This window comes from Rutilus rutilus (assembly GCF_951802725.1).
Source record: "Rutilus rutilus genome assembly, chromosome: 5".
NCBI classification, from domain to species: Eukaryota; Metazoa; Chordata; class Actinopteri; order Cypriniformes; family Leuciscidae; genus Rutilus; species Rutilus rutilus.
The window spans coordinates 41,117,202-41,139,407 of NC_140213.1; the positions used below are offsets into that span (position 1 = coordinate 41,117,202).

General features: G+C 37.1%; 1 protein-coding gene across 2 annotated transcripts in view; it reads left to right on the forward strand.

Annotated features, from left to right (window-relative positions):
* The window catches only part of gnao1a (guanine nucleotide binding protein (G protein), alpha activating activity polypeptide O, a), an 88,721-nt gene extending 74,726 nt beyond the window's left edge, over positions 1 to 13,995 (forward strand). The window contains exons 6-8 of one of the 2 annotated variants that reach the window (XM_084410076.1): positions 1,419 to 1,548; positions 11,461 to 11,614; positions 12,743 to 13,995. In XM_084410076.1, the coding sequence (XP_084266202.1) occupies positions 1,419 to 1,548; positions 11,461 to 11,614; positions 12,743 to 12,930 (472 nt within the window). In that variant the 3' untranslated portion in view covers positions 12,931 to 13,995. Of the gene's footprint in view, positions 1 to 1,418; positions 1,549 to 5,774; positions 5,929 to 6,852; positions 7,760 to 11,460; positions 11,615 to 12,742 lie in introns of those variants that run through there. The other variant, XM_084410077.1, reaches the window with a different exon arrangement.
* Positions 13,996 to 22,206: the final 8,211 nt, after the last annotated feature.

A 22,206-nucleotide genomic window follows, 5' to 3' on the forward strand; every position in this document is an offset into this window, starting at 1 on the left:
AACAGGACACACTACTGTTCAAAAGTTTGGGAGCGGAAATATTATTTAATGTTTTTGAAAGAAGTCTCAGGAAGGCTGCATTTTTTTAAAAATCAAAAATACATGGAAAACTGTAATATTATAAAATAGTTATAATATAATATAATAATTCTAATAAAATTATTAGTTTAAATAACTATTTTTGAATATATTTTATTTCTGTTGTGGCAAAGCTGGATTTTCAGTAGCCATTACTCCAGTCTTCAGTGTCACATGATCCTTCAGAAATCATTCTAATATGCTATATTTTCTATATTCTATGATGAATAAAAAAACAACTGCATTTATGTAAAATAGAACTCATTTTTAACATTATAAATGCTTAACTTTACTGTCACTTTTGATCAATTTAATGTGAATTATTGCTGAATAAAAGTATTAAATGGGTCATATAATACTATTTTAAAAGTTCATTATTTTGATTGGGTGTAATAGAATAGGTAACATGCTTTGGTGTTCAAAAAAACACATAATTTTTCACATACTGTACATTATTAAGTCTCCTCTATTCCCTGTGAGAAACGTACTGGTTTCTACAGAGCCCATCCTTCCTGAAAGCTCAGATTGCTCTGATTGGCCAGCTGACCTAGTGCATTGTGATTGGTCAAACACATCAAGTGTGTGTCGGAAATGTAACAGCCCTTACCATAATCGTAAGCTTCAGCTTCCAAGGCTTCTACAGGGTTTGTAAACACACAGTTAATAATAATGTTGTTGGTTACCATATCAGTTTGAGTCTGAGTCGGATTAGGAATATGTGGATTTTCAAGCCATTTGATTGGAAATAACTTTGCAAACACGACATGAGCAGAACGTTTGACAGTGGTAAGCAGTCCGCGTTGTGTTCTCCCAGGTTCAGGAAGCTGTCCTCTGTAAAATGTGCTGTCCACAAGCAAACATTGAGTTGTTCTGCTCAGGAACAGCTTTATAAACAAATCTTAACCTTGGTTTTGCTTTCACATCCAAACACACAACGCCAAACACACACTTCAATTCACTGAAACCTTGCCTTCTCTCTTTGCGTAAGCCTTTAGACAGGCATTATGCTAATATTTCACATTGTGACTTGGACATTTGAGGAAGTAATATCTGGACTTCGACCGAGGTGTTTTAGGCAGATCTGGATCATTGTTCTCTGTTAGATCAAATAAACCACTGTGTTGGGAGACTGTAACTTTGCAGATCGTATACATGCACAAACAAATACATTACACACTAAAGGGAAAGAAAAACAGTAAAAAGTATTATATGACTCCTTTACTTTCTTCAAAAAACAAATCTTACTAACCCCAAGCTTTTAAATGGTAGTGTATGTCGCTCGTGTTATGCAGTGCATTATTGTGATTGTGGTGAACTCACGTTGAGTTGTGTCTTCTAAGGCTGTTTGATGTGGGAGGTCAGAGGTCGGAGAGGAAGAAATGGATCCACTGTTTTGAGGATGTGACTGCCATTATCTTCTGTGTGGCTCTGAGTGGATACGACCAGGTGCTCCATGAAGATGAGACCACGGTGAGCACTAAATACACACGCACAGACATGCATCCATACACAAACACACTTCTGTGCTTATGCTCTGACACACACAGGCTCATAAATAATTGCATGTGCACTGTGTTTCAAATACACTGTGTGCACACCTAACAAACTAACAAAAATGATTCATGGGTGTTTGAACGTTTTGTCATTTGGAAGTTGCCTCAGATGAGATGTTTATCACTAATCCTGATGGTCATGACGTCTCGGTGCAGACATAATGATCTTCAAGTTGATCAGAACACTGTAATCACAATCATGTTGCCAATCATGTGACCATGATCGTAGTGTGCTGTGTGATCATCCACAGCCTTATAATTAAATAAGGGCCACGGGACCTTTAAATAGCTGGTTTTTAGAAATTTAAAGGTCAGTGGCATTTATAAATCAGCCTCCATTATGAACTCCCGCACTAAGCGGCACATCCGGTAATGTGTATACTGTGTATGTGTCATCTTGTGCATACTGTAAAATTCGAAGAAATAGTAAATAATAATGAAAAAATAAGAGTACTTGATAATTGTATTTCTATTCCAAAGTTCTAACAAACTTACTGTTACAAAATACTATAAATTTCACTATAGGTTCAAATACACTAGGTTTATACTGGATACAAATATGTTTTACCCATAAATAATTACTATTGGTCACCCTTTACATCTGTCTGTGGGTTTTGCTAATATTTAAACAATGAAAAGTATTAAAAAGAGCTAGTGACTAAACCTCGTAACTCCATTGGATCCGCAAATGGTCGGTAAAACCTCACAACTCCACTCCGCCTCCATCATGAATGAAGTGCTTCACTCAGTTTGGACAGTTTGAACTTGTTTGCAATGCAAAGGTAAATAAAGAACTGTTTTTTTGAGTAAGTACAGTATTTTCTCAACTCAAGAAACACTATATATATATATATATAACTGAACGCCCACACAGCTACAGTAAGCTTTATAACCTGTATGGTGATGAAAACGAAATGCTATGCACTTACTGTCACGGATGCGAGAGCTTATTATTGGACCAATTACTTGGACAAATCTAATAACGCCATAGCTTTGAGTATCATGTCTGTGTTGCAAATGCTTATCCCGTGCTAACTAACTGTGCATATAATGGGTTCTCAGAGTGCTGGAGTTCCCATGAGGTCACAAAGGTTCAACATTTCTCTAGTTTTTTGGTTTTATTTTGTTTTGGTTTTTTGCTAACACATTTTGTAACTTGTGATGTCAGGATGCATTTGTCCCACATCTTAAAATGGTAATTTTGTTGATTGTTAACCTAGTCAAGTGTTGGGCTCAGCGTAGGTTGAGTTGAGTGTTTTGTCTCCTGTGTTCATGTGATGTTGTCATTAGTTTAAGACAACAAGCACTTTCCTCACCATGTCCGTTTCTTATAGACAACATAAAGTTCAACTAAAAGTTCCTATTAGTTAACATTGTTTAATGCATCAACACATTTTTTTTTAACAATGTTTATTAGGGGTTCAACTTGAGCACGTAATGCTGAAACCCTGTTGTAATCAATCTTTGTTAATGTTAGTTTATTGTTAGTTCATGTTATCTCAGGTCCATTAAATAATGTTAAAAGTTTTGTTTTAATTTAACACAATTATTTTTAATTGTTAGTTAATGTTAGTTAATTGTTAATTAGTTAGTTAATTGTTAGTTAATGTTCTCAAATTGACCTTTATCGAAATACATATGAAATATTAAATTATATAATAAGCAGTAATTTAAGTAATCAAGTTTTTTAATAGGCAAATTATAAATTATGACAACTTGTAAATGGCAATATGTTTACATAAAATAATTAAGTAGACAAATTCAAAGCCATACAAACTTATTTTTAAGGTCTGTGAACACTTTTACAGTGTCCTTTAAAAGAAGAAACAAATAATTATTTGTATCCCCATTCCTCACACAATTGATTGATTTTGTGACCGTGCCAATTGAATCATGGCAGGTGTGATGAGTCATGTTTGGACGTCTGTGTGGCACAGGCCTCAGATCTGCCTAGACACACTCTCTCTCGACAAACTCCGATAAGAGAATTTTTACAACATCAGAGAGATTTACGGTGATGTGTTTTGGATATAGAAGGGGGCTTTTATGGCTAGAAAAGAGGACGCCCATAAATACAGCAACTCTCGCGCACCCATATTCACCTGATCTATGGAAGTTATAAAAAGAGAAGACAGATTCTATTATTCTGTAAGAAAGTCCTGGCGAAACAAACGGACAGAGATAAACACACTTACAGATGCTATGAATACACACTCTCAGAACGTGTCTCCAGTCAGTGCTCGTCCATTCAGCGCTCTATCAGTGTTTACGCATTTGTCGTCTGACATTCTGTCCCAACATTCCCTCCTGTGCACACTGTGCCCTTTCCTCTTCCATTTCAACAAAAAAACATACGTTTATTTCCTTCAAACACTGTGCGTTCCTTTCCAGTTTGACCTGTGTGAGACTTTTTTCATCTGTTTAGAGCTGTTCCTTTCTTCATGTGTGACAAAGCATGGAACGATTCTGCATTGCTAGACTATCGTTTAGCATTTCAGTGTGTGTGTGTGTGTAAATGTACGTGCGAGTCTGAACAGCAGTGGTGTCTGGGGGTGGGAAATGTGAGTGAAGTGTTGGGTTCTGGTGCATGTCCGGTTCCGCTCAGCTGCTCCTGTGGCCTCCAGCGGCCACCTCTGCATCTGCGTCTCTCCTTCAAAACATCTCAGCTGCTCTCCTGTCATCTCTCGCCATCGGCTTTCTTCTCTAAGCAATCGCTAAACAATCCAGCCCAGCTCTACAGACGTCCCTTCCACAGGTATGAAATTATCGTCAGCAACCTCAGTGAAAGTACATACTAAAAAGAGTTGGAAGCAGTAGGCTTTATGTTGTGCCTTACGATAAATTAAAGGGGTAGTTCACCTTATAATGAAAATCTACAATGAATGTGGTCAAATATTGTTTTGGTCATCATTGACTTTCATTGTATGGATGAAAACAATTAAAAGATATTTTTTTGTGGTTCGCAGAATAAAGAATAGACCATTTGGGAGCAGATGTCACAGTTTTGTTGCTTGCAACTGCGTGCGCATTGTGGTGGCATAAAAACGGTGGTAACAAGTGGAGGAAAAGGGGCAAAATCCATGGAATAAGATAAAAATGTCTTAATGAGCCTTTGGATGTCAGAATCAGGATGCAGAAAAGATTTTTATAGAATACCGTGTTCAAAGACCCTTTCAGACTTAAACGCTGATGTTTGCGGTCTACTATAAAAGCATGAATTTGATGTAAACAATAGGACTACATATTATTAACATAGGGGACATCATTTATTAGCCCTGTAGTTACAGCATGAAATTATATTTAAGCCTATAACATTTTACATAGATTTTTATGTCACAATTCTGACTTTTTTCTGAGATTATATCTCCCAATTTGGAATTTACAATTTGCAATTGCGAGTTTATATAACAATTCTGAGGGGAAAAAGTCCGAATTGTGGGATATAAACTCGCAATTCTGTGGAAAAAAGACAGAGTAATGGGTTTATATCTTCACAATTCTGTGCTTTTGTGCTTGCCAGTTTCAGTCATTAAATTTAGATGCATTGCTGATTCTTTCCAAAACCACAACTTTTAATAGGCTGTTACTGGTAAAAGTGATCGTCTGACCTCGTTTTCTTCCTGAAATGACCGGACACATCAAAGAGAGAGTCACTGCTTCCAACTCTGAATTCATTACCATTGAGATGATAAACAAATAATGAGCAGAATAATCATTTATTAATCACATATGGATATAAGGACAGCGTATATCTTTACCCTTTTCCCTTTATAAATATTCACTGTATATCATCTGATCATGATGAGATGAGTAATTCATTCTTCAGTTAGCGGAATATGTTTTGTTTCCTTTTCTGGCTTTTTTGCTGTTCCTTTCTTTTCTTTAAATTTCCTTTCTTTTTTTCTGTTCATGTCTCACGTCATGTTCTAATTTTGCACTTAGAGTGTGATTACACCTGAGTTTGTGTGTGTGTGTTTGGATAAGAGCGCCTGAGAGAGTGTGTTTGTGGGTTTACTTAGCTATAGTTTGGAGACAATTTTGTGGGTTAAACCTGACGAAACCTTACTATAGCTAAGTAAATATGTGTATGTTTGTGGATGCATGGCTGTAAATGATGTTGATGTCTTATTTTTCTTTCTGCAGAACCGCATGCACGAGTCAATGAAGCTGTTTGACAGCATCTGCAACAACAAATGGTTCACAAACACCTCCATCATTCTCTTTCTCAACAAGAAGGACATATTTGAGGAGAAAATTAAGAAATCTCCCTTAAGTATCTGCTTCCCAGAGTACACAGGTAAACTCATTATACACCGGTGGTGAGCAATAGAAAGAAAGGACAGAATTCTTCTTTTTATCTGCAAAACAAATTTACCTGCGGGTATGAAATAAAGATACCTTGACCTTGAAATAGGATGAAAATACAAAATAACTGATGAGGAGAGGATTGGAGAAACAATCTCCAGAAGCCAATTAGCACAATAAATCTTCAGAACCGTCCTGTTATTTTATTCATTTTGGATGGATTCTCACCCATAATCTGGACAGCCTGCATTTCTTTATCCTCCACACTGAAGAGAAACAATCATCTGTTATTTCCTGTTCATTTTAGATCTGAGCTCTTCAGCTTCCTCCATAGCTGCTCTTAAACATTTCCTCATTCTCATTATCCTGAATGATATATGGGAGACAAGCTGCACAATCACAAATAAGTTTGAGAAACAGAAATAACTTTCTTGAGCATGTGCTGAGGATATATATATGTAATAAATCATTTTCTCTCCCTGAGGAAGTTTTTTTATTTTTTAAATAATGATCCTACAAGATTGTATCCTTGCCTGTGAGATCGAGGGCAAAGTTAATATGTTTCTAACTGAAAAATGATTCAATTATAATGTAAGTCTTACTTTGCCGACCTTTAATGTAAACATACTTTCAGACAGCAAAAATAATTTGTATAATATATAAGTTATTATAAAGCTATATAAAGTATTATAGCAATTCTTTTATTACTTTGTAAAATATAATATGCACATATAATAAGTGTTCAGTTTCCAGTTTATATTTACCACAATTCTTTCTACTCTCTTTTGCTTTGTTTGTCTTTCCAAATGGTCTTTTTTTTTATTTTTATTTTTTATCACCATTTCTGTATCTCCCACTGTTTTCTTTTGTTCATCTGCTGCTTTTCCATCCTTACCTGACTCATCCTGTGCTGCAGGTTTGGACACATTCATGGAAGCTGTGAACTACATTCAGTCCGAGTACGAGAGTAAGAACAAGTCAGTTGAAAAGGAGATCTACTCGCACATCACCTGTGCTACGGACACAGACAACATTCAGTTTGTCTTCGACGCGGTCACTGATGTCGTCATCGCTAACAACCTGCGCTTCTGTGGTCTTTACTAACTCACAGTGATGTCCAGCTCTTTTACAGCCCCACAATACAGTGGACACTGTTGTTGGATATGTGACTTTTGGTCCTTGTTTTATACAATTGTCTCTATTGGTGTCCATCAGGCATTTTGATGTTATTTTATAAGGTGGGAACTGAGTCAAATCTGGTTATAGTTCTCACAGAGCTGTTTTTTAATTTATGTTCTAAATTTTAACCGAAGGTCTGAACTCATCTATTGATTTAGGTACATTGTTACAAATATAGGAATGTGATTTGAATGTCCTTCCTGATACCTTCCTGGTGTGTAAGAGAGAGGTCAGGAGATATTTTGAGGAAAATTGGTGCCAAACTTCCACTACTTGCTACTTTTATCCTATTGTAACTGAGCTTGTAAATTCAGACCTATCCTTTTGTCCTTATTGCACGGTATGCAGATTAATGAGACCAGATTCAATTAGGTTATATGGCAATATTTTAAATTCTAGTGATTATGTAGGTGGCACTATTATGATGTTCTATACACACATTTTTCAGATTAATGCATTTTGGATATGAATTCCACGAATATTCACAAGCTGGCTCATTTTACATGAGTTCTGAATTGGCATCTCAGAGTGTTGATGAAACACTAGGCTTGACATTTACTTGGCATTTAGAAGAGAGTGCAAATGTCCTGTGCCCTGAGCCAAACCACAAAAATGTTAGCCTCTTAGCATCCTAAAAAAAAACAGGACGTGTTACTCTTCAAAATTGGAAGTCTTTTTATTAGCTTTTTGTATTGTATTGAGAAAAGATAAAGCTGATTTATAAGGAGAGAAGAACTACATGATCACATAAAAACATACTATAATATATACAGTAGTGGCCAAAAGTGTTGTCCGGCCTAGGAAATTGGCATCTTCACACTTTATTTACCTTATTAAAAATGTGTTATAGGTTATGTAAGCATATTGCTTAGTTGTGCTTCACAATAGTTTTATTTGTGATAATGCAATGAAACATGGCACATCGTGTGAACGTAATTTTTGACCAGTCATAGAAAGAAATTATGAACACATGCAAAATCAAGAGAGAACCAACAAAACTGGTTATGTTGTAGTCAGTAAGCTTTTTTCTATGCCATTTTTTACATTGTAAAATAAAGCCTGTAGCTACTCCATTTTTTGCCAAATGTCAGATACATACCATAACCAAGTTTAGTGTTTTATTCTTCCCTCATACTGTATTTAATATAAAATATTTTCATCACATTTTGATGGTTTAATTGAACTTGTAGGATCATTAAAAACATACCCCCCCCCACCCCCCAAGCCAATCCCACTGAACATCACTTTTAGCCACTACTGTATATACACTACTATATATTTTTTTTTTCTGTAATTAACCACAATTGATAGCACCCAACTAAGATTTGTAATATATTTTTATATTATAATACACATTTTCACATTGAATCTCCAAATAAATGTAGAAACAACAAAGACGTTATATTTGTTTATTTTCATCTTTTTACTGAGCACCATGAATTAAGGCCAGTATCACTGATACCAGTAATGCTACTGATGTCTCTATTAAATGGATTTGTTCTTAATTTCTGGAGATTAAATAAGTAATGATAGCTGTTCAATATTACAGTATAATTGAAATCAATATTTATTTAACATGAATAGGCTATAAAAAATATACTCACATAAACCCATTAAACGTCTCTCTCTCTCTCTCTCTCTCTCTCTCTCTCTCTCTCTCTCTCTCTCTCTCTCTCTCTCTCTCTCTCTCTCTCTCTCTACACATATATATATATATATATATATATATATATATATATATATATATATATATATATATATATATATATATGTACACACACAAATGACATTTTAGGGTTAGTAAAAAAAAAAAAGAATGCTTGGTGGAAGTCTCTTATGCTTACCGCTTCTGCATTTATTTGATAAAAAGTAAAAGCAGTAATATTTTTTTTCTATTTTAATGCTTCTTTTTTTTTTTTTTTACTTAATGTAACAATGTAAAACTCTTTACTGTTACTTTTGATCAATTTAATCCATTCTTGCTGAACAATAGTATTAATTCCTTTTATATATATAAGAAAAAATCTACACACACATACAGATAACACCAGAATCACACACCTGCAACAACTGGAGAAGTATGTTTTATATCAGTATGACTGAAGTGATAGAATCACTGAGCTGTCTCACCACACATTGCTGTTTTGTGTGTAATGCAGTCTGTTTTATTCTATCTTGCTTGATTACCTGGTCACAGTACGCAGTAGGGTTAGTCATATCTAGAGGCGACACAGTTTTAACTAAAGAGCAAGCTGTGATATTATTCATAGCAGGAATATGACTGCAACAGGAACTGAATGAACCGGAGCTGAAAAGACTGATGAGCTGATAAACTGTTGCTTGCTCTAGAATAGGCAGACACGTGCATTGCATTGAACTGAGGCCTTGACCATTAGGCCTGCTTTTGAGAATGTGAAAATACAGATCTGTAATTGACAATAATTCACAGTGCCATATATGCTTTGGACGTTTGCTGCTATGAATGTATGTGAACAGCACTTTTAATCTTCATCTCTCTAAACAATCACTTTAGTCAGTGTGTGTGAATTATACATCAACTTTCAGGGAGGATGACAATTTCAAATATATATATATTTTTTTAAATCTTGTGTAACACAAATTGGGGTAACACTTTATTTTGATGGTCCACTTTAGACAGTCTACTAACTATGAGCAACTTTGCAACAACATGTCAACTAACTCTCAGAGTTGATTGTAGACTTAGTTAGTAGACGGTTAGGGTTAGATATTAGAATTTGGGTTAGTAGAATAAGTTGACATGTAGTTGCAAAGTTACTGATAGTCAGTAGAATGTCTGTTGGGAGAGCGTTAAAATAAAGTGTTAGCAGATATTAAGCAGACAGTCTACTAATACTTTAATGAGAGTTAGTTGACATGTAGTTGCAAAGTTACTTATAGTTAGTAGAATGACCAAAGTGGACCAATGAAATGAAATGCTACCAGAATTGGAATTTGGCACCAGACCTAGCCTATAGCCTTTTGCTTTGACTGTCTTTGGAGGGTTCAAGCGTAATAATTTAAACCTCAGTCCGTTATTAGCTACTGTTAATCTGTGGAAAATGTGATTGAATTCAATCAACTGCTTCAGACAGCAAAAGGACAGTGATTCCTTTCACACAGAAAGGCCAAAACGGTAACCATTTGATTTAATTAGGTCATAATTGAGGGTTTCCTTGATGTACTGTAAAACATGCTGAATTATGCCAGCTATAAGCAGTTGTCTGTACTGTTAAGGCCAGTGTCAGTACTGAGCACAATTCAGTCATTGTTCGGGTCCATTATTGGTCAGTGCATATGTGTCGGCGTATAGTTACTTTCATTCTAGAAGCCAAACAAAGATCCTAAAGGGAAAGCACTTAGTAAACACCTTTGACCTTAATCCCAAATTGATCAGCCATAACATTTAGATTATTATTTAAAAAAAAAAGTAAAGTAGCAAGACGGATGGATAATGTACATCAATTACCAGATCAGACACATCATTAGTTCAGTGGCCAAGATAAAGAAACTCAAGGGTTATTGAGTCTGTCCGTTGCTGAGGGACAAAGGCCAATTTGTTCCCTGGCCTTTAGCCATAGTACAAATAGCTATTGGTGATGTATCCAGAATCCTTTCATCAGACTGACAAATGTAATAAGTTCAAGTGGTACGTTATGCTAATGTAGCATAATTCAATTGAAATGGCACTTACATACTGTATAAAATAGTGTGTTCCTTTGTAGTATTTAATTCATATTTGATTCTGATTACAAACAGGAGGACAAGGCAGACAGGAGCCATATTCTCCCATCAAACATCTTACTGTACTCCTACCACCCATCACTTTTTGTATGTCTGTTTTTGTCAAATTGCTGTAATTATTGTTTGGATGTGTCTCACTGCTGAGATTATTTATTGAACAATGGATGTCTATTTATATGACACGAATGAATAAAATAGTCATGAAATCCGAAGTGTGGCGCTCATTTTTTAATCTTGCATCTTCTGTTTTTGAGCACTGCTTATTTCCTCTGCATAATCGAGGATATAGAGTGGTGAATCATCATTATTGGAGTGAGCTGATAATTATCATTTTACCAAACTGTTAGCAAGACTTGTAGTCATAATCTGAACTTATCACATGATGTGGCTAATGCCAATATTTTGACTCTAAGAAGATGTCTCTTTGTGGTCAGGTGATGTTTTGCTTTTTGTGGGCTTCCGCTAGTTGCTTATCTTGACTCTTGCTGTTTATATATCTCCACTAAACTTTTTTTTCTCGGGTTTTTCTCTCTGCCTCTCTTTCTCTGTCTATCCTCCATTCTGGTTTCTTTTCCTCTTGCAGAATCGCATGCACGAGTCTCTTATGCTGTTCGATTCCATCTGTAACAACAAATTCTTCATTGACACTTCCATCATTCTCTTCCTCAACAAGAAAGACCTGTTCGCTGAAAAGATCAAGAAATCCCCCCTGAGCATCTGTTTCCCTGAATACACAGGTAAGAACGCCATCTGATGTCATGGTCAGGTTTAACACTAGACTCGGACCACCCTACATCCTGAAGTCGCTGTAACGTGGGAGGCAAAGGATGTAGAGCGGTAGCTGAATCTTGCATGTGCAGTCATGGGTAAAAGGTGGGCACAGAAGGGTCTGTCAGATTCTCTTCTGACAGAACACAAGTCACTGCATCCGTTAGACCCATCCCACCCTCAGTGTTGCTTTCGATGTGAAAAGCATTCGGTCACTGAAGTCGCAATGAAAATGTATTTGCGTGTTTTTTAAAGCACACTTTTGACAGAACATTTTCAATATTCTAATAATGAATGATTAAATAGTACACAACATCTTTATTTATTGTTTAAAATTAAGACAAAATCATTTGGACAATGACAGTATATGTAATTAAATGAATAAATCAATTATAAATATGATTATTAAAGGTATTGCGGAGGATTTTCTTTTTCCGGGTGGATCATCAAGATTATTGGTCCTCCTAGTTGTCAATCATTCTGGTGATATGTGTACGTAAGGCCGTCGTACGTGCTCGTCCCTAGGTGTTGATATACTGTTCAAAATGAAGATTTTGGACACCATGTGGTTGTCAAACGTTTGTGGATCACGTCTTTAATATGATAAAGTCCATCTGTGGTTACTTTACTAGGACTTCCCGAGAAAAGGATCGTCTAGTATTACTTGTATGTAGATGCTGCTTGTTTTGATCTTTTCTTTCTAACGCAATGGAATTCAGACATTTTAAGTGTGACTTAAATTGTCCAAATCATTTTTGGTCCAAAAGTTCTCATACATAGTACACAGCTTTTACAAGGGCACTTGCTTCATAAGGATGTGTACGAGACATTGGTGAATGTCAGAAGTCACCGAGGTCATTTGAAATATTGGGTTAACGAGCGTCTGGAGCAGGGGTGTCCAATCTCTGTCCTGCGGAGTTTAGCTCCAACCCCAATTAAACTCACCTGAACCGGGCGTGTTTTGAGGCAAGCTGGAGCTGAACTTAAATTGTCCTGAACTAGGACTGAGATTGGACACCCCTGGTCTGGAGTGACAAAGATCATTCATTTTTAATATCTCTCTCACGTATTCATTCGATCTCTTTCTGCCTCCGTAGGTCCAAACACTTACGACGATGCAGCTGCTTACATTCAAGCACAATTCGAAAGCAAGAACCGCTCGCCTAATAAGGAGATCTACTGTCATTTGACCTGTGCCACGGATACAGGAAACATCCAGGTGGTGTTCGATGCCGTGACCGACATCATCATCGCCAACAACCTGCGAGGCTGCGGCTTGTACTGAGGCCCGCCCCCTCCCTCTCGAGCCACTTCTTTGGAAATGATTACTATTGAAAATGCAAGTTGGTAAATAATGATAATGATAATTTTAAAATAGGCATATACAAATATATAAATATATTATATATATATGAAATGTTTTTAGTTTGTCTTTCAAAGAGCTGCCAACAGAACTGATTTCTTATAGAAACCCAGCCTTTATGGTTTTAGAACAAAGTTGGGACCTTTTTTGTGTTTTTGTTTTCCTTTGCTGTCGTACGTTTCGTTCTCCCCCCGTTTTCCATTGTGTCTTTATCGTTTGAACTAAACAACCCTCATTTTCTTTTTTGATAAATGTCTTTCTTTTACTATTTTTTATGTTTTATGTCATTGTATGTATATTTATTACATGAATATCAGTCAGGGGGGGATGTACATGTTTGCCTGGCTATATGAATTTACTTTGACGATAATGTGACATTAGCTAAATCCACAGTTATGCTAGTCTCAAGCACTATGGTTCAAGTCAGTTGTAGCGTGTTCCCGCTCCCGATTTGTAATCACTGTAGTACCGTTCGATATCGTAGAGAATGGAAACACCCAGGATCGCACCCACCAGGCTTTTCTTGCGTTTCGTCTGCCCGCCCCCGTCACTTCCGTAGGTCAGCTTTCTGGGGGAACGTCCCGGCGCAGCTTGGCGCCTGTCGAACCAGTCCGATGATTGCAAGTATCATATCAGTGCCAACCTTCTGAGAATGACGTGTCTGGGAATAGTACTAGAAACACTAGGTCACTGTTATGAGAACTTATTAACATTTGTCTTGTAAGGAACTTTTACTTTTGTATTGTTGTTGATTAATTTATTAATTTATTTATTGATCATCTGTCCCACACACTTCCTTTGTACTTATTACACCTTGTCCATTCTTCTACCTCTCGTCCATTGTCACCCTTCCCTCTTCATTCCTTCTCTTTCCTAGGTTTCTTCCTGTTTTAGTTGGCTGGGTAATGGAGTCCCCGTCACTGATAGCATGACCCCTCAGCCTTTGTATAAAGAAACAGCTAACTGCTTCACATAGCTAATGGTGCGAAAATAAAGAATAAAACATGAAATAAAAAGAACAAAAAAAGAGGAAAAAAAGAAAACAGAAAAGACAGACGCAGCAAAAAGAAAGGGCATCATGTGGGCGGGGTTAGGGGGGGGTGGTAAGGGGGAGGGGGGGTAGATGTGGGGCTCAGAGAAATGATGTGGAGGCTTACAGACGAAGGTCATTGGGCTCTCTGTCTTTGTAGAAAGCTGTAGATCCTCCAGTTCTAGAATCTTTACAAGTAGAAATAATTGAGAAAAAAAAAACATGGATGACAATAATAACAACAAACGATGATGATGATGACGACGACAACGATGACGATGATTACAATACCAATATCAATGATTATTCTGTAATATTATTAAAGGTATATTTCTTGTGCTTTGTAGCTACAGAACTTTTTTTTCCCTCTCTCCCCCTTTTTTAAAAAAAAAAAGAAAAGAATTTTGCAAGGGTTCCTGTGATCCACTCTTGAACCGTTCTTACTGACTTACCCATGTTGATGTTGATGAACTGTACTGATTCTTTTTGCCTGTTCGCCCTGCATTGCAATGTCTTTACTTAGCCTGAATTACAGTATATGTATTGATTTTTTTTATTTTTTTTAAAAACATTTCTTTTCTTTTGTTTTCGAACGAACCACTTTTTGGTGGCACGGCCCCGTCCCCGGTGCTGGAGAGGGCGGGGCTGTGCACGGCTGTACAGATTCATGCGCTTTCTCTTGGTTTTTTGAGAATTGTACTCAAACACCTTCCAGGTCTGCATAGAAAAGCACAGCTCTCACCTATCACACGTAGATTTGGAAAGATGTATCTATCCTCCCTCTCTGCCTTCTCAGTTTGAAATCAATGAAAAATAGAAAAAAAAAACCTGTACAATTACCTACACTACTGTTCATTTTGATTCTCCTTCCCTTCTTTTTTAAATCCTTTCTTTTTCCTCTCCAAGTGAATGCTTTTGTGCTGCTTTTTCTCCCTCTTCTTTAGTGAATGGTTGTTCTTTCATGTGGGATGTTCGTGCTGGAAAACCAATCGAATGTAGTGTTTACATTAAAAGCCACAGTTTTCATGACTACAACCTGGAGCTTTTTGCTTTTGATTGTTATTCATTTCTGCTTTGTCGTTTATATATTGCACTGCCACCACGATCGCTCAAATGAATGAGGGCTCCAAGATGGTGGTGATACAGATACCAGCAGAGATCAGTTAGCGTAGGAATGAAAGGATGCGAGAATGTCTTGAGCTAAGGTAAACTTATCCGCCATTAATCCAATACTAAGGGGCCGTTTCAATTAAAAACTGAAAACTTTTTCAGCATTTTTTATGCAAACGGGTTTCAAAGTGCACGTTTTTGAAAACGATACTGTTACCGCAAAACTACAAAAACGTGAATCTGTGAAAACGGTGACGGCATGCACATGCGTATTACGTGTTCAGTCTATAGGCGCATAGTGTTTCTTTACAAAGTGACATCGCCACCTACTGGCCTGGCATGAATAATACAGCGTTTTTAGTCATTTTTACGGATCCGTGTGAATAGGGATCATTTTGACAATGTTGTCATCTGTACAAAGAAAAAACCTTTCCGTTTTTTGTACATCGTTGTCGTGTAAACGTACCCTAAAAGGACAGACAGTATTCGTGATTAAGGTGATCTGTTTAAGGGGCTGTTTACACAACACCGTTTTCAACTAAATCGTACAACTTTATGCGTTTTGGCCTTTCATTTACATGAAAATATTACGCCTGAAAACGCAAACTTTTGATAATGGGTTTCAAAGTGCAAGTTTTTGAAAACAATCCCGTTATTGTCTCCGTGTAAACTACAAAAATGCGAATTTGTGAAAACGGTGATGTCATGCGCATGCGTAATACGTGTTCAGTCTATAGGCGCGTACAAAGTTACATCACCAACTACTGGCCTGGCAGCATAATACAGCGTTTTTAGTCGTTTTCACAGATCAGTGTGAAAGAATATTGTCGACTTTACCTGAAAAACGCACAGTTTTTAGTACATCATTGTTGTACAAACGTTTCCTTAGATCAATATAGAGTACTACAACTTATTCACAATGTGTTATGTACTATAAACAAAACTGTCGACATCATAGTATGCAATATAGGGAACGTGGAGGAAGTGTGGTTGAATCCCAAGGGACATAATTATGTTTCTGTGCCTCTTTAAGTGTGTCAGACCGTCCTGGAGAAAGAAGGAGATGCTCATTCACCTCATACCACAGCTTCACTGGACTTGAGAAGCACCACTTTGTGCCAGTCTGATTGGATGGTAATTGCAATGAGAGATTCACATATGGATAGAGAGAAAGAAAATGAGAGGAAGAGTTTGTGTGCGCTTAGATAAGAGGATGAAATACAGACCATGATGGGAAGCTGCAGAGGTAATTGGCATCGACTCTGTCCACCCAAATCAACACAGAGGCTTTATATAGCTATAAGGAAATTGTCCTCCCCCCTCTTCTGGTGGTGATCTGTAGTCTCTTTTACACCTATAAGCACAATCTCAAAATCAAGTCCACAGGCTTAGATTGTGCCAGGCTCATGGGTGCCACCAACAGGTCTACTGCAGAACAACTAAATGATAAGATAATTATGTTTAAATAAATATAGCATATATTATGTCTCCACCAACATTTAAACTAAACCTAAGCTGCTGCACACGATCATTCATACTAACTGCCACTAATTCTTTAATATGATTACATGAACACTGTGAGTAACTGTAAGATAAAATGACTGGATTCTGTTTGATCACTTATCTGATCATCGCTATAGTAGCCGATATTGTTTGCTCTGATGCTGAAGTGTTTCATTCTTGTAACCACACAATGATGAGTCAGTGTAGTGTCTTGGTATGTCCTAAAATTCAATCCCAGGACCTTGTCCCTGTCAGCTATTTTTCCATAAACACACACACACACACACAAAGATATTTATAGTGCAGCACCATGGTCTGTCTGTTGCTAGGAGACAGCCTGGTGCAGATTTCCTCAGCATGCGATACCTAATGCTTTCATCACTGCTATGTATTTTGTCACAAATTGTATAGTGTGAATTTGTTATTTCACACTGCATAAAATCATTTAGTCTCTGTATTGCCACAATACAGTAATTTTGTTCTTCTGTTCTAAACACATTATATGCATCAAGCTGACAGCCTGCAGGATAATAATGGACATTGTGCTAAAGAGAGCGCAAGAGCAAAAAGGAAGTGGTTTATGTGTGTGTGTGGTGAGCAATGAGAAGGCCAACCGAAAATGCAGTTTAAATCTATGTCATAATTAAAGGTCAAGACCCCAAAGTCGCTGTTGCCATGGAAACTGCATCGTTTACTCCTGTGTCCTCACTGCTGGAATGATGCCGTCTGTTCTGTTCAGAGCAATATACCTGTTCCTCTCGCAACCACTCCGAAAACTGACACCTGGACTCTCTCTAATGAGGATGCAAACGCCATAATCCTTGAAGTACGTCCTCGAAAAGAGGACATTGATAAATGCAAAGTCGTCACAAACAGTAAGTTTTATCTCGGTAATTATTATAAGGTTCCATAAGTCAAAAGTCCAAATGTTTTGTTTCATAATTGTTTTACTGTGTAAATTTAGTTGAAAATGGCAGGCTCTATTTTGACATCTTACCTCACATACTGTGTCTGCAACATGTACCATGAAATATGTGTCAACTCGCTCTGGGTTTTTAAGTGTGACTAAAAGACGTTTTCAGGCCTACATAGAAATTCAAGTTGGACATGGGGGGAGCGGGGCGCAACGCTTTTTGACTTTCTCAGTTTGAGTAAATCTACTTAGGGTTCAGAGTCATGTAATGGTCACGTCTAGTACAATTGTGTGGTTTTGTTTTATTAATACAGTGTATAGTTTTTATACCCCGAAAGAATGGAAGTGAAATGTGACAACATGCCCCATAGTTGGGGTACATTGTAATATAACCATATGACAGCTTAAAATATCTGATCTAATCAAAAAAATATACAAGACAAACTAAAATATTTTCTCAATGAAATACAATTATTAACTTTTTTACATAAAATAATGGCATTTTTTCAATAATTAACAATTATTAAAAAAAATTGAGTTTGACAACGAACACACCGGAAAACACAGCTACACAATAGTTCAAAACAAAATAATAATGAATAATTTCTGAACATTGATTCTCAGTCTTTATTCACCCTTTTCTCATGTTTTCTCAATAGAATTAATAAAAGTATAGAATATAATAGCATATTTCTAACAGGGGCACATTGTAATGCAGTGTTACAACTTATCCCACCTGCACAACTGGGATTCTTCTGCTATTAGCGAAGCATTAAAGAACTATATCAACTGTTAAATAACATATTGGAGATTAAAATAATATCAGATGTGTCTAATTTTAAATAAACACAAAAAATATAGATGAAAAATTAATATAAGTAAGAATTTTACTTTTGCTGTGGTTAAATAATCAATCAATCAAACTTTATTACAGACTCAGGGTCCAATTTTTAAAACACACCCAACTTATAACACAACAACGATACAAATATATAAAAAACAGAACATCAGTGCGTTACAAATACAAGAGTAGCCTACCAATGTTTCCACAACTGGTGTTGTTCAGTGATATCTTCCAAAGATTTCTGAATTTTGGCGCAATTTTTCTCTATAGCCATATGGCAACTAGTAACACTAAGTTTCGTTATGCTAGCGTGTGTGGAAGTATTTAAAACAAGTGTGTTACAACTAGCCTCGCGTTATGTTGTGCCCCGTTCTCCCTACTATTTGTCAACTAGCCAAGAGCGATGCGAAAACTGATTTTAGCTCTATAACATATTTTTTTATTTAAATCGTTTAGTTTTTGGTAATACAATTATAATAGACAACACAATAAAGCTTATTCACAGCAGCGCCTTGTTCGCTTTTTAAAGCAAGACTCTGAGGGATAGACAGTGGGTTGAACTTTTTTTTGTTGTTGTTCTCTTGAAGAAACGCTTTTCAAGACATTTCAGTTAGACAAAAAACTCCAGACAACATGAGCTGTGGAAAGTTATGTGATCTAGCAGCTTTATGCAGCTTTTTACCACAGATGCCATTGAAAACACGGTATCTATCCCTCACAGCCTCGCTTTCATACCTGTCATGGCGCTGCTCTGAATAAGGTCGATCAATAGAAGCAAACACGCGATCAAGCCCGCCCTCCGGTGGACAGAATCGGAACTGAAACAGTCCATGTAAGGCTGCTCGACCTCGCCGACAGACGGTCACAGTGACATTTTATTTTCTAATACATTTTCTCTCCCAAATATACCTGGTTATAAAAAGAAGACCTACGTGTGAACTGCAGTCTGCAGAAGTCACAAGTCACTATAAAAAGCACGTTAAAATGCTTGCCGATGGGGTTAGTCTTCTGTAAATGTCAGATGACATAATCATGTGGCCTCTTTAGACAACAAACGTGACGTGAAGTAAGATTGTATGCCACTCTGAAATAAACTGAGCCTCACGTACCACACCTCTTCAAAACTGATGGCGACTCGCGAATAACAACACTGAGGAACAGACGCTCATATTTCAGGCGGGAGAAATGGTCCCGCCTGAAATCTGAGAGTGACTTCAACTGTAGTTATTTTGCTTTGTCTCAATGAGCGAGTCGCCTCAGTCGGGCAGACTGACTGACGGACACCAGTGCCAAACCCGGGAAGTCTCGCCGTCTGACATTGCGGCACCCCTTCGGTTTCCTCGGGGCAAGAGTCCAGCAGCGACAACTGTCACCCGCCGTTTGCGCGCCCTGCGCGTGAGAACCGGGAGAGCCGTGGAGATTCGGTAACAGCGTTAATCATCTCGCGCTCAAACTGCTGTTGATTCACAGTCACTGACGTCGCCTTCTGAGAGCAGCCTAATAACTAGTGTGTAAATACAGCACACATACGTGAACTCCCACAGATAGACAACACTGATTCTTAAATAGACTTCTAGGACAAAACAGGCCAATAAATACAAGTTTATGTATCAAGAAATTATTTTAGATTAATCATGGTTTTTGGAGCACGTTTTCCTTACCTATCACTCAATAGACCAACACCATCTTCTAAATATATATAGGCCTATTATTATATTATTTATATGTAATAATTTAATTTATATGTGGAAGTCACATTATCAAAATTGTTTTGTGGTGAACTGGAGCTGTCATTGTTTTGACAGAAAATAGGCCCGTTAGCCTATTTATATTTTTATTGGTAACATTTTAGGCTACAATATCGTCTCATTACCTAATATTAGTTAATCCATTAACTAACAATGAGCAATACATTTGTTACAGTATTTATTAATCTTTGTAAATTCTATAGTTAATAAAAACAACTGTTCATTTTTAGTTCATCTTACCGCAGGTCCATTAAATTATGTTAACATGCAACTTCTGATATTTATTACTAAATGTTGAAATTAACATTAAGATTAATAAATGCTTTAGAAATGTTTTTATTGTTATATTAAAACTAATGTAGTTAACAAATGAAACATTCTGTAAAGAGTTACCTTATTGTTAAACTTCAAGCAGGTGAAATATGGAAAAAGAATCTTCGGCGACTGACTTGGATATGATCTAATTAGTGTTTACAAAAAAAGTAGGGACACAGCTGTGAAACAAAAGAAGAAAAAAAAATAGATAGATAGACAGACAGATAGATGTTGAGCCACTGTTTTTCTCTGTCCATAGAGCTTCTTTTCACAACAACAATCAGCTAAATGTCAGCTACATCCCAGACCTCTTAGATGGTTTATAAGGTCATGTTTTTATTTATTGTTATTTTTTCCAGTTGCAGAACGTGTGTGTCAGACTTCCAGAGCTATGTTTAGCTTCTTCACTAAATGGCTGGTAGGCTTTTAAATCACATCATTATCTCGACAGCACCTGAGCTTCATTCAGGGTGCAGACACACACACCAACAAAGCCAAAGTTGTATAGTCAGCAGAGCTATTATGTGTCTGACTTGTTTGCCTGATGCAATTTAATATTTAATATCATACCTGAACAAAAGATTACCCTACTTACATTCTCAAATCAACACATCACTTGCAATACTGCATGGGTTGAAGACGTATAAAATCTGGGGGATTTCTTGATCTGTTGTTTATGCATTCTTTCAGCGCAGTGAGCGGCAAACAATGAGGTGCAAAACTGCTGAGAACTACACTAACAAAACTTTTGCTCTTATAGTTAACAAAGACATTGCAACAAAAAACAATGTTTCTACCAAAGTTTTAGAGTGACCCCTATGTGGATCTTTAGTGGTAAAACCTTCTGTGTCCATTCAGTTGAAACCTATTGGAACAGACACCTAGCCTCTAGACTGCGAGCACTCTGTCAAAATGGGTCTCAGACGGTAACCACAGAATATTTCATTAATTAATGAGCGTTATGTGGTGCTATTAAAGCACTCACACGCCCCATTTGGCCCAAAGCACAGCCTTTTAACACATTAACTCACCGCAGATCTCAATCTGATGCATGAGGAAGAGAACGAGAGAAAAACAGAGACAAGCTAAAACTCAATTGCACACAAGGAGTCACGGAGCACAAAATCCCATCAAATACTCTATTATATGGTCCTTGTCCAAAACATTTTTAGAGTGAGATTAGATTACACAATGTTGTTCAACACTAATGGCACTAATGCAACACAACAGGAGTGTTAATATGAGATTGTGCCATGGGAATATGTGCTAAACTAATCATTTCTTAAGCTGGGCTCAGACTGCAGATTTACCTCCCGACAATCAGAGAAAAAAAAAATCTTGTCGAGCACCTTGGACGGTTCAGACGTTCAGCTCAGATTTTCTGTTAATGTGAGGCGTTTAGCGAGACAGTTCTAGACCCTTTGTCTGTCCTCTCACCCCCTCTAAAACTATAATAACCTGTCTGATCGATCGGGCCAGCGCTGCTTCCTCAAGAAAGTTGATCATTTTCATGTTTTTAAGTCCTGCCAGTTAAACATTCAAATGATTTTAAGCGAATCAAGTGCAAGACGCCGTGAGAGAGAACTCAATTTGGTACTCGCGTGCTGTGATAGATTGTTTCTGAGCGTGTGCACACAGAAAGCCGCCTCTCAGACAGCACGCGAGTACCGAATTGAGTTCGCTTTCACGTCTTCTTGAGAAAATACACACAAAATGATGTCAAAATGCACGTCTT